Source organism: Ictalurus punctatus, chromosome 5 (assembly GCF_001660625.3).
Source record: "Ictalurus punctatus breed USDA103 chromosome 5, Coco_2.0, whole genome shotgun sequence".
Lineage (NCBI taxonomy): Eukaryota > Metazoa > Chordata > Actinopteri > Siluriformes > Ictaluridae > Ictalurus > Ictalurus punctatus.
The window spans coordinates 8,862,318-8,876,455 of NC_030420.2; the positions used below are offsets into that span (position 1 = coordinate 8,862,318).

General features: G+C 39.2%; 1 protein-coding gene across 4 annotated transcripts in view; it reads right to left on the reverse strand.

Annotated features, from left to right (window-relative positions):
- mib2 (MIB E3 ubiquitin protein ligase 2) overlaps positions 1 to 14,138 on the reverse strand; it is a 91,653-nt gene that overhangs the window by 12,842 nt on the left and 64,673 nt on the right. For all 4 annotated transcript variants that reach the window (XM_017468433.3, XM_017468434.3, XM_053680173.1 and 1 more), the window contains exons 9-13: positions 13,057 to 13,219; positions 12,324 to 12,457; positions 11,958 to 12,106; positions 11,164 to 11,320; positions 7,109 to 7,263 (exon numbers count right to left, since the gene is read on the reverse strand). In XM_017468433.3, coding sequence (XP_017323922.1) covers positions 7,109 to 7,263; positions 11,164 to 11,320; positions 11,958 to 12,106; positions 12,324 to 12,457; positions 13,057 to 13,219 — 758 coding nt within the window. The remainder of the gene's footprint in view (positions 1 to 7,108; positions 7,264 to 11,163; positions 11,321 to 11,957; positions 12,107 to 12,323; positions 12,458 to 13,056; positions 13,220 to 14,138) is intronic.

The window sequence follows — 14,138 nt, forward strand, 5'->3', positions numbered from 1 at the left end:
CGTTCATCTCATTTATACAACTAAGCAATTAAGGGCCTTGCTCAAGGACCCAACAGTAGCAGCTTGGCAGTGCTGTGATTTGAACTAACAACCTTCCAATCAGAAGTCCAACGTCCTAACCACTAAGCTACCACTGCACTAAAATAATCATCACTTGTAAATTATGGGTATGAATGAATAAATAATTAAACAAAAAGAAATCCCCAAAAAAACTAATTCTCAAGCTAAAGAAAAAAAAAAAAAAGAAACAAACAAAGAACATAAAATTAGCTTTCATCCATAGAACTAATGTGTAAAACTAAAAAAATATATATTTATATTTGGTAATTAGTCAGTATGAATTAAGAAAGACAGAAAGAAAGCAGGATCATTTTGGCTTCACGGAACAAAAATGTGTAAAAATGAAAATATATCATTGTTAACTACTTGCTGAGAATTAGCAATGCCGAGCAAGAAAGAATAAATTTGCCTTCATCATAGAACAAAAAAATGTGTAAGGCAAACAAAACAAGGGGTAACAATTGGGTATGAATTAAGCAAGAAAAACAAAAGAAAGAAAGAAAGAAAGAAAGAAAGAAAGAAAGAAGGCCTAAAAGCAAGCAAGCAAGCAAGAAATGAAAAAGCAAGAAAGAAATTAAGAAAGAAAAGAGAGAGCAAGAACGCAAGAAATGAAAGAAAGAAAACAAGAAAAAAGAAGGAAATAAAAAAACAAGAAAGAAATTAAGAAAGAAAGCAAGAACGCAAGAAAAGAAAGAAAGCCAGAACAAAAGAAAGAAATGAAAGAAATCAAGAAATAAATTAGGAAATAAATTAAGAAAGAAAGAAAGAACCTACAATGACTCAGTGTGTATGCAGTGTGCTGAAGGAGCTCTACTGTAGTCCCTCAGTGCTCATATCACTCTGCCTCTTAGCTCCTCATACCTCCCACCTCCCACCAGAAAAGGAAGGCCTCGCCTTTGTCCCACACCTCCTGCTCTCTTACACTCCATCCATCACTCCTTCTCTCTTTCGAAACAATCGCAGCAGCACACAGGCCTGCCCCAGCTCCCCCACACAGCATGAAATGTTAATGTGGGAGTGGTAGTGAAGCACGTGTATCCCCTAATGAGGACGACTGCGGATTGGGCGTGAACCAAAACTGAGCCAGCAAAGATGATTACATTCCATTTTTCTCTGGAAATAGGACTGGAGGCTGTGTGTATGGCTTAAAGATTCCAAATAGTTAAGATCACAAGTCTAAAAGTGTGTTTGTGTTGTATGTGCAGAATATGAAGTTTACCCTACTGATGTCGCTCATGTGTGTTAGTTTGTGATGAGTTAGACAGTCGTATTGACACCGAGTGGCAATCTGCTTCTGTTTCCTAACCAGATAAACACAGAACTTAATATATACCCTGAGTGCAGCTCCATATTCGGCTGCCCTTTGACCGGTCGCAGCTCCGTGGAGATGAGTTTCTCACAGCCGATTTCTCTCTCCCCCCCTCACTTTCCCACATGCTTTATGAGAAATGCGGTGATCCTGCTTTTTCCATTTCCTCCCTGACAATAAACAAACACCTTCCACGCAAAAGCGAAACGACTTGCGTATCCCCGGCGTGAAACCGAAATGGTAGACTGGGCTGATCTGGTTCAGGATGCAAATTTTTTGTTTTTTTTTTGTTTTTTGTGGGTATGCAAGCTATATAAACAACATCACAACCAATACAAGGACTAAAAAGACTCCAAGACTCAGAGATGCTAGGACGTTGGGCAAAAAAACAAGGGGGAAAAAAAGAAAAATACAGGACCTAAAAAGAGTGATAACTTTGTATTCGTGGGAAAACACTCTTTCTGATGGATGTAGGGCGAATGACTGCTCGGACAGAAACGTTGACCCGCGGTACCGCACGTATGACAGTTGCCAGAACAAATCTAACGTTTGTTTTATGATTCGTCTGGCCTGAGAGAGTGAGTATTTTCTTTCTGCCCCTCCTCTGCCTTTCTCTCGCCCTCTGAGAACTCTGCATCGTTCTCCCCATACAAGGAAAAGGCTGTCACTGCAGGGTGTCCTGAGTACAAGAGCCAGGGACAGGATCAGTGAAGGGGCTCTGGGTGTGTGTGTGTGTGTGTGTGTACATTCCATCTACTGTATGTGGAACGGTCATATCATATACAGTACAATAAAGCTATATAGGTGTGTGAGTTATACCACACATGACGCATTTCCTTGCCTTTAGGCTTTATCTGTGAACATCAGTGTATAAGAGCATATATGAAGATCGAAAGATTAAAGGAATACTCCAAAGGATTCTAAAACAATATGTACAGTACCTCTGACAGTAGAGCTGAATGCAAAATGTATAGTAACACGCTTGTTCTACTATCTAAAACGTTATTGTTGCTTCAGTAACAATGTACACAGGAATTTGTAAGATATAGAAGACACTCTACATAAAAGGATTTTAAAAAAAAACAAAAAAAAAAAAAAACACGCACATCTGTAATTATGGTAATGTCAGAGATTAATTTAGCATGTGAAGAATGAAGGAGTCTCCAGTGTGAGAGCTTTGTAACAGTCTGAGGTTAGAAAAGTTGTAACTAAGTTTTACACCGGGAAAGTCTTCAGAAATTAGCACGTTGTGGTTTCTTGTTAACATGACAAATGGCTTTTTTTTTTTTTTGTCCTATCAACTTAAAGAGAGAGAGAGAGAGAGAGAGAGAAAGAAAAGGCTGGTGAGGGAACGACTGTTTATAACAGCTATAATGTAAGTGATACGAGGAACGTGTTTAATTGAACCATAAAACAGTTAACACGTATGACCTGTCTTTTCTTCAAGCTGGCAAACAGTTGTGGTTATGATTTTTTTGTTATAGGAAAATAATCAGACATGGGATGGTGTGATGCAGAACTGTTACCATCCTAACGTTCATTATTTCCATGTAACGGCACACTCCTGCATGTTTTATTCATTATTTATAAAAGAACACTTTTATATTAACATTAAATATATTGGGTGGGAATAGTGTCATATTTCTTCCCTGAGGAGGAAAACCCCTTTTACTCAAACCACAGTTATAATACAAGTACAGTCCCCTCCTAAACTATTGGAACAGCAAGGTCAATTCTTTTTTTCTTTTATTTTTTTTGCTGTAGACTGAAAACGTTTATGTTTGAGATCAAAAGGTGAACATGAAAAGAGAGTTGAGTATTTCAGTTTTTATTCCTTGGTATTTATATTTAGATGTGCTGAACGATAGAACACAGCACATTTTGTATCGGACCACCCAATTTGTAAGCAAGCAAAAATATTGGAACACATGACTGACAGGTTGTTTCTTGTTACCCAGATGTGTCCTGTTAGATTGATTTGTTTAAACAATAAATAGTTTTGAACAACTACTCTTGGTTTTTACCTTCAGTTTCACATGTGATGATTGAATTTGTTGTTAAAAAGGATAAGCCAACATGAAGACCAGAGAGCTGTCTATGGGAGAAAAGCAAGACATTTTGAAGCTGAGAAAAAAGGGGAAATCAATCAGAGGTACCGCACAAACAAACATCGGGCATATGTTTATAAGGGGGAAAAGTGGACGGTTTCAGACTGGCCAAGTCAATCACCAGACCTTGACCCAATTGAGCAGGCATTTCACCTCCTGACAAGGAGACTGAAGGGAGAAACCTCCAAAACAAACAACTACTGAAAGATGCTGCAGTAAAAACCTGGAAAAGCAACACACAGAAGAAACTAACAGTTTGGTGATGTCAGTGAGTTGCAGGCTTGATGCAGTTACTACAAGCAAGGGATAAGATACCAAATATTAAGTGTTATTTAATTTACTTCAAGACTTACCTGTTGCTATAGTTTTGCTTGCTTAAAAATTTGGGTGGTCTGACACACAAGTTTTTTATTGTTGTTGTTTAAACACATCTAGATGTGAATAGAAGGAGATAAAAGCTTAAATCCTAAACTCTCGTCTCATATCCATCTTTTGATCTCAAACCCAAATGTCTTTGGAGTATAGCACAAACAAATGAACTGGCCGAATGAATTGTGCCGTTCCAATAGTTTAGGAGGGGGCTGTATAATGGCTGCTGTTCTAGCCTTCAAATGGGTCATATATGTATTTTTGTGAACTTCTAATTGTGTATAATGTATCATTTCAAAGATGGGACGACTTTTCCTGAGGAAGATATCATTTTAATGCGTTATCGATGCAGCTCACAGTAAACATTGAAGGGCCTCGGCTTCCCCTGGTAGCCACTTGGAGACCATGAAAGTCTTTAAAGAAAGAGTAAGTCGTACATATTAGAGATGTTTTGCTAAGACATTCTCTCATGCTTGTTTTAAAGCCTTTTGTAATTTTGGTTAGTGTTATAAAAAATTGCACATTTGAAACATTTCATTGCCAGAACTCAACCGTCCTAAGATTTCCATTATATGTGAGCTGCTTTTCTTGGGAATCTTGTGTGTGGTAATTGCACGGGAGATGTTATAGATATGTAGGTTAAAGATACCGTGAGGGCACGAGAGTAGTAGTAAGACGCTACGAGGAAAAAAGTAAAATGACAAATATTGCTAGATGTGATGAAATAATCCAGCTCAAATCTCTCACAGTGTGCGGATGTGTGTGAGGTTGAACAAGAGGTACCTGGACAGGTAGAGCGGCAGGACAAGTCCCAAACGACAGCGTGCGCTCCACTTAGCGCCCTACCTCCGAGTCCTCACAGTAAAACTCCACCAGTGACACACTCGTACTATTCGACAAAACAAGCGGCTAATTGGGACTTTTTGGAACAATGGCTAAAATAAGCCTAAAAGACAGACATCTCCAGAGGCTCTCGTGATTTTCACCTCACAGCTCGGGAGTTTTTATTACAACTCAACTAGAACATTTTGCCATCAGGGATATTTGGGTAGGGGAGGACAAAAGAAGAATGTTACCTTCAACATTTTCAGTGTTACTTATGTGATGGTAAACAGAAGCTGTAACGAAGGAATTAACCTTAGTGTTTGACCTTACAAGCCAAGCACTAGAGAATGTGTACCTTTTTTCTTTTCTTTTATAAACTCAACATTGCCAAGAAGCACCTACATTCACTATTAGACTGACTTCAAATGGTCAACCACAACAAAGCTGTTTTTGTGATGTGTATAGGGGAACATGAGTGTCAATATACTATAAAAAAACAAAAAAAACTGGAAACCGTGAGAGTGTATTATTGTGGCTCAGTGCAGCACACAGTAACACAACAAAGAAACCAAAAACAAAACAGCAAACCCCAAAACACAACAAAACCATAAAAACAACACAGAAACTAAACACGCAACAGCAAATCCATAACACCACAACAAACCCAGAAAAACACAACAAAAATCAGAAACACAACAAAGCAACTAAACACACAATAGCAAAACCAAAACAAAACCATAAAAACACAACTAAACCAAAAAACACAACAAAGAACCTACACACAACAAAGAAACTAAACACACAACAGCAAAGCCATAAACACACAACAAAGAAACTAAACACACAACAGCAAAGCCATAAAAACACAAAACCAAACCATAAGCACAACAAAAACCCAAAAAGCAACAACGAAACAAACAAAAAAAAAATACAGGAAGGAAAAAACCCCCCCAGAAAACAAAACGACACACAACAAAACCATAAATATAACGACGAATCCAAAAACAACACATCCAATGTGTTTTAACTTAGTGAATGTGTTTAGCACTTATGTGCGTCTGTAGAACGTTTCTCTGATGGCTTGATAAAAACCAGCACACAGAAGCGTGTACACACGGAGGTGGGTGGGGACAGCCGATAAGATTATAACTGGCAAGATTGTAATAGCTGTGTACTGTAAACAACAGACAGTCCGTGGGCAGCGAGTCCGAGGCCGAGACTAAACTACATGTACTGCAGAAACGCCGGGAGCCAGTGTACTGACCATACCATTCCCAAACTACACGAATGACTTCAGGATGCCAATTACATAAGCGGATGAGACAGTCTATTAGAAAATCACTGTTATTGTGTGGGACTGTCTGAGAGCACCGAATCACAGTGTTAGTGAAGTCTTTTACACACACACAGAATATACTAAATAATAAAATAAACAGAACATTTACCAGAAAAAAATGAGCCAGTGGAACACAATAAATAGAGTTAGTACTGTAAAATGTTAGAAACACTAATGTGCACTTGCCCTTAGGAATACTAGCCTTATGAGTTTATGGTTCTAAATATATCCTGCAGTATCAGATCAGCGTCAGGTTCAGCTGGGTGCAAGCTCTAAAATGGTCTCGCAAGAGACATCGGGTTAAAAACTGCCCAACCTTATTACATCCTTAACACTATTTCCAAACAATGCAGAGAAAGAAAGAGAGAGAGAGAGAGAGAGAGCTTTATTTATTTTGTAGCTTACAGTATAAACAGGGTTTTACCTGTGTTTTGGCGTGCACATGCCCTAGTTTTGGATTGTCTGCTAAGCCAGTCCAATGCTAACAGGCAGTGTTTGTTCAACAAACACAGCAATTTTCAAAAACAGCAATTTTGTTTCAGGTTGTTGTTTTGTATATTCTTTCTCCTTCATTATGATACGTGTTTGCAAATGGAAAGCATTCATCTGCAAAATCAAACATTTTTGCCTGCAACAATCACAAAAACACTCCGCTTATACTCCTTATCTACAATAGGAGCTTTCTGATTTCTGATAATGTGACAGGCTGGTGAGCGAATGAACGTTTATAGCTGCTAGAACATTTCACGGAACAATTCCTGGTTCTCAGATATTCCACAACATTTAAGGTAACTATAAACGGATAAAAATGTATGACATGGAGTTCTTCGATTTATTTATTTATTTATTAAAATGAGATTGTTGGCATATTGCTCTGGTGTTAGATGAATAGAACACTTCAGGACATACTGATTAACTTCAGCGTGATAACTCTTCTTCATGTTCTGCGGCATTACACCACCCTACTGTTGATTATTTTCCTATAACAACACTCATGCTTTATTACACACATAACAACAAATCAAAGATGTGGTCTGTGTAGGAAACTAAGGCTTATTGCCTCAAACGTAAGCTAACATTAGCATCAGTGTGAGGACTCACAGTTTGTTGCCCTTCAGCGCTGCATGGTGCAGCAGGTTGAAGCCACGGTCGTTCTGCTGCGTAAAGTCAATGTTGCGCACCACGGTCAGGATCTCAACGATACTCCGGAAGTCCTTAGAAATGGCATCGTGTAGAGGTGTGTCCCCATACGAGTCCTGGAAATCAAAAACAGAGGAAGCCTTCAAGCACTGAATTTACCAAATGAATCCCGGAAGAGGTGGACTCAAATCAACTGACCAATCAGCTTGGAGGAACAACGCTTCACTCCTTGCATATCCAACATGAATGCAAATTAATGACATTCTGCACTTCAGCTCCTCATCAGATTTTCTGTACAATCAAAGGCTCTCTAGTGAGAGATATCAACAAGCGTGTGGTGTAAATTTGTCTGTAAAATGTGTGCGTTTTATTTAGTTTTCCAACTGGTTAAGAAGGAAATGGCAAGTGAATCCAATGCATCGTCATTGCTCGGGCTCGCGTCTGTGGTACTAACTGTAAAGTATGACTTAGCCCAGGCTATGAGGTAAGCTAAACGCCATTGGCTATTTAAAAAGGGGGAGGAGACACTCTATATGGCCCACCCTGACTTACTGTTTCAGTGGAAATTCCATAAACACCTCGAATAACGCTGTCCGTTTCAAGGCACTTCACAGGGACTTTAAGGTTCGATGCTTTTCTGCACACCACCGTTGTAAAGAGTACTTGAGTTAATAAAGCCTTCCTGTCAGCTTGAACCAACCTGGCCATTCTACTCTGACGTCTCGCGACAACAAGCCATTTCTGGCCACAATACTGCCGCTCACTGGATGTTTTCTTTGCAGCATTCAGTATACACTCTAGGGACTGTTGTGCTTGAAAATCAGGAGATCAGTAGTGTCTGAAATATTCAAACCAACCCATCTGGCACCAATAACCATGCCACAGTCATGCCAAAGACACTGAGATCACATTGTATTCCACATGATCCTAATAAAGTGGCTAGTCAGTGTATGTCACCCGGATAAAATTTTTGAATTTACACACCCACATTTAGTCAAGATCGACTTTATTGATGTATTCATGAATAGTTGTGGCATGTGGTTTAACTGTTGCTGTGGGCAACATCTTCCATTAATTGTTAGCTATGTGTGCCTCGTACACCTGCGTCCAGTGCAATACTAACTAAACGTACACACCCGCCATTGAGGATAATTCAATAATTCAAGTACCTGGGGAGGCCGGGGGTGGGGGGGTGGGGGGGTTTGGAGTGCCATTGCTTTAACACGCTCTAGTGTGCACCTCTCCCATGAGATGCTGCCAGAGGACTTCAGTGTTCCTGAGTTTTGAGTTTTGGTGGAATCAGCTTTTTAAAGCTGCTAGCTACTGGAAATGGATGCTATCTCTTTAGCTCATCAGAGTGAGCTTATGAATTATATGTGCATTCACTTTGAAATGACCACAGTCATATTTTGCCTTGGGATGCCTGTTGCGTTTTCTGTTTATCTGCCGATACTGTTGCCTGTGTCACTTCCTTCAACTCTCCACTTACTTTCATCTTTTTCATTTCCTGTTGGCTGTACATGTCTCCATATGGATGTAATTATGCTTCTTGTATCTTGGTGGTCATATCCCAGAGGGCTTTTATATATAAAAAAAAATTATATATATATATATATATATATATATATATATATATATATATATATATATATATATATATATATATATATATATATATATATATATATACATACATACATACATACATACACACACACACATATACATATACACATTATATATATATATATATACACACACACACACACATATACATATACATATATACATATACATATATATATACATATACGTATATATATATATATATATACACATACACACACATATATATATATATATATATATATATATATATATATATATATAAATAAAAAACACACACGCTTCTACTGTTATCTAATGTTTAAAGAAACACAGAGACTGTACAAAATGTGTGCTGTCTGGAGGTAAACGTTGTGGTTTAATCAGAAGGCATGCTGCTGCACTGTCTCCCGCAACGCTCACCCTACTGACCGAGTTCACACACAACGTGTTTACACACTGTTGTTGGTACATTTGAAGAGTGGAAGTGATTCAGAGGCTCTGTCTGAAATCCTACGCTTGTAACAATGGACATTGTCGCAACGAAGCGTTACAGAAATCTGGATATGGACTCAGAAGTAGTTGCCTAATAATAAGCAGCCCCATCTTTTTTTTTCTTTTACTGTTCAAAGAGATGACAGTTCCACCCACTTATTTATTTATACTGCCTCACCCAACTGAGGTTTGCAAATTCACAGGTCAAAGTTCACCTAAATGAACTCAGCACAAAACAAAAGTAACCTCTACCAGAAACAAATACGCATTTACACAAAAAAACCCAGGAAAGCGTAGTTTTCCATGTGGCTCCCATATCGTCATAGCAAGGGGTGAAAATCATAAATGCTGGCAACTACTAATACGCACTTTACTTTGTATTTCAGAAAATATATTTTCTATCATTTTGATAAATATTTTAGCACTGAATGGTAGCCATTTTTAGACACTGGAACTTTTTTTGGTCTTTCAAGTATAATAGGTTTTCCTTTTATTACTCATAGACAATCAATTTGATATTTTGATATTAAGACAAAGTAAAACCTCAAATGCAGATCAATCTAAAGAATTTGGATATGCTTATAACCAATTCATGCCTGAAAGGGTTAAAAACACAACCTCCATAAAGTTTCAAATTACTACGTACACTACCAGTCCAAACTTTAGACACACTCATTCTTAATTTTAATTTGTTCCCCCCACATTTTAGAATAATAATAATAAAATCATCAAAACTCCGGAGTATCACAAATGGAACTATGAGAATTTTGTTGTGATAAAAAAATCCAAAATAAATAAAAATAATGTAATATTTTAGCATTTTCATAGTAGACACCCGTTTTGCATAAAATTTCCAGAAATGTATTCTTGGCATTTTCTCAACCGATTTCTTGAGCAATCCCCCTGAGATGCTTTTTAAACAGTATTAAAGGAGTTCCCACCTATGCTGGACACTTACTGGCTGCTTTTCGGAATATTTCGCTTTGAGTCATCCATCATAGAATCCATAGTCATCCTTCAGATCGAAAGGTTTTTAAGATACATTTCAGTCAAGTGTCCCCAAACTTTTGACCGGTAGTGTATACGGTCACAAATAATAAAAAGCTATGAGAATAAGTCAAACAAATCACTAATGGTGTGGCAGACGTTTCCACACCAGGTTGTGCTTGTGTTGATTCTGGGATTAGTTTGATGAAAGATTTGGGAATAAGTAAATTCATGGACCCAGTAATCCTGTATGTCTTCAAGACCATTTTAAGACCATTTGGCTGTATAGTAAACTAGAAAAGAATATAAACATCCATTAAGAATTTGGACATCACTACAAAACTGACACATGATATAGTGCACTATGTGGTATGCAAGGAACAAAATCCGACGTGGTCTATGCCTTAGTACAGGCTGGCATGCGTGCGTGTGTGCGTGTGTGTGTGTGTGTGTGTATATTCCAAAACTCCTCCAGGGAGCCTTTCCACTCCAGCTGAGCTCCCACAGTTCAAGTGGAAAATGTGGAACGCAAGGCTCAGAACCGAGCAGCTCAGCACTATGAGTCGAAATCAGCAGTGTGTCACTGCAAAGACTGAGAATGAATTCAGAGGATGGGCTAATTTGCTAATTGGCCCTAATGATGCAGATAAGTCACAGAAAGCACAGCACGTAAGCCAGATTTCCCAGTTGAGTTAATAATTTCTCTTTTTCTGTACTTGTACTGATAAGAAAGGGTGAGATAGACAGAAATGCAGACAGGCAGATTATGCGGAAGAGTGGACAGATTGATAGATAGCCAGAGAGCCAGTCAGGTCGTTACTCTATAGAGCTCTTAAAGTTAATTGCCTCCAAACAGTACTGTTTTGTACCCTTGCATAACCATTCAAGAGTGACCGTGTGTCTGAATGCGTGCATTTGTGCACGTGTACCTGCAGGTTGACGTCGGCGGAGTTCTCGGTCAGTACCCTCACTACGTCAGTGAAGCCCTTGTTGACGGCGATGTGGAGCGCAGTACACATGGAGTTGTTCAGCAGGTTGACGCTGGCCCCTTTGCTCAGGAGGAGGCGTGCGATTTCGGCTTGGTTCCTACACACACACACACACACACACACACACACACACACACACACACACACAACACAGAGACATGCAGCATTAATGCCAAGATGAGCTAATACACATCTGAACTAGTTTTGCCATAAAAAAACAAAACTCAAAATGACTCGGCCCAGATGAAGAGCACAGACACCCTGCTTTGCCAAACTATGATCAAATCAATGGAAACAATTGCACGTGTGGGAATGTAAGTTTGGACAAAATTTCCCCCTGCAATCTATAATAATTGATACAAATGGAAGCATTCAAAGTCTAGAATAAAGATGTATTAATGGTTTTTTTGTTTTTGTTTTTTTTTACACAGTGTTTCTGTGTCATGTTTATGTCTCTCTAATAAAAATCCTAACAAATAAAATAAGGTGCCAGCAAATACAGTAGGGTTCCAGCACTAAGTGCTTGGACACCTAGGAAAATAAAATAAATTAAAATAAATAAATAAAATCAACAACTCTGTGCTTGGCCCCCTAATAAACCTCCTAACATATACCATGAGGTGCCAGCACCTTGGGTGCTTGGTCTTCTAACAATAACAGTAATAAACAGTGACAAAAAGCCTTTAAGTAAAATGCAGCTCACACATTCAAGACCGTCACGGATTATTATTCACCCGAATGCTGTGTAGTGCAGAGCTGCATCTCCGTCTTCGTCCTTGGCCTCGATGCTGCTGTTGGCCTGCAGCAGGACCTTCACTACTTCCATATGGCCCTGGTGAGCAGCCACCTGGAGGGCCGTCTTCCCCTGGTTCTTTATATCCACCTACAAACAGTCAGTCAGTATATAAGGAGCATCAGTATTGTTTACTGGGGGCCAGTAAATGACTAAAATTAAATCATCACACCCATATGTGAGCCTTCCCTAAACTGTTTCATAAGGTCCAATGTTGCAGATTCAAAAGACAAATCTTTTTTCTTTCTAAATAAGTAGAATTTTTAAAATACAATACCATTACAACGTAGCATACCATGATACCCACCTTATCCGGATGTTTCTGCACTAGCTCGCGAACTTTAGCAGCGCTGCCATGAGCAGCCTCGATGACCAGGCGCCCGGGGTTATCCTGCTCCGTGGACTGAGACAACAGCTTCTCCAGGACTGAAATGACTGTGGCTGAAACAGAGATAGAAAGAGACAAAAAGACTAATTACTCTAAAACTTTTTACAGATGTGGATAAAGAAAACACAGTTTCTTTCTCTCAGCCCAAAAACTGTACAGACAGTCAAATGAGTCAAAATGTCACCATGCAATAGTGGCCCGCATTTTGCTCAAATGCCCTCAGCACCCTGTGTCATGTGGGAAAGAAAGAAAAAGTGAGTTTGCTTGACATGAAAAGCACAGTGAGGAAAAAGGAGTTAGGAAGAACAAATGAAAGTCCATCTATCCATCTCCAGAATGTGGGAGCACTTATGGATGAAAACACAAAACACTTTTTTTTTTTCCAGCATGCAAAAAACCCCCAAAAACAAACAACAAGAATTAACAAGAAAATTTTGTACATTCAGAGGAAAAGGAGAACAAAGTGTAAATATCATCTGAATCACTTTTAACAAAAGTAGACAACAGAAGTTGTAATGAATGAATGAATGAATGAATGAATAAATAAATAAATAAATAAATAAGAGAGAGAAAGAGAGAAAAAGAGCCTAAGATTAGTCGTGCATTCAAACATGCGGCATGATTGATGGGATTATGGTTGTTTCCTGCTTACATCTTGATTCACTTGGATTTTCAGCCGTCATCAGATTGGCGTCCACCTCGCCAGGCTGGGCCGAGAGACATGCAGGGTTAAAAGTCCACGTCTGTCCTCCAAATGCCACGCGCAGGTCACCATCCGCATACAATTTCAAAACCTTGCCAACCTGGCCCAGGGCCTGATAAGCACACACACACACACACACACACACACAGGTCACAGGGTGAGCGCAAAGAGCATTATCTTGATGAATTCAAAACCTGGCCCTATTGTTAGTTTGCCTTTATCCAGCAATCCTTAGTCTAATATTTGCTGTCTTTTTCAACTGCGACAAATAACTGTTATAAAGAAATCACACACAGCTAATCTCACTTGTGGCCTGGAACAGAGCATGCAATATACGTAGCAGTTCTGGTCAGCTCAGGTCAGAGAATTACTGCCCAAGTTTCGTAAATGTCACGTGTCATACATGTCTGTGAATTTAAATATGACTTTATGTCACCTTGAGAATCGCCAAATGTACAGGATTAGTCCACTGATATAGGAACAGTAGAGACGTGGCTGATAATTCCCTGAATCATGCAATCCTGTTCTTGCTAGAGCTTCTAGAGGATAAATGCTCCATTAACACCTTCTTATGCGTTAAATGGCTTATCTAATAAAAGTAGAATACATCACAGAGTAACTTAAACCTTTCTAAGTAGGTACTGTATAACACCTGTTTACACCTGTGCCTTATACACTGATCAGCCATAACATTAAAACCACTGACAGGTGACGTGAATAGCACTGATTATCTTGTTACAGTGGCACCTGTCAAGGGGTGGGATATATTAGGCAGTAAGTGCACAGACAGTTCTCAAAGTTGAAGCAGGACAAACTGTGATGGCTAGACGACTGGGTCAGAGCAGCTCCAAAACAGCAGGTCTTGTGAGCTGTTCCTGGTATGCTGTGGTTAGTACCTACCAAAAGCGGTCCAAGGAAGTACAACCAATGAACCGGTGGCAGGGTCACGGGCACCCAAGGCTCAATGTTGCACATGAGGACTGAAAGCTAGCCCGTCTGGTCTGATCTCACAGAAGAGCTACAGTAGCACA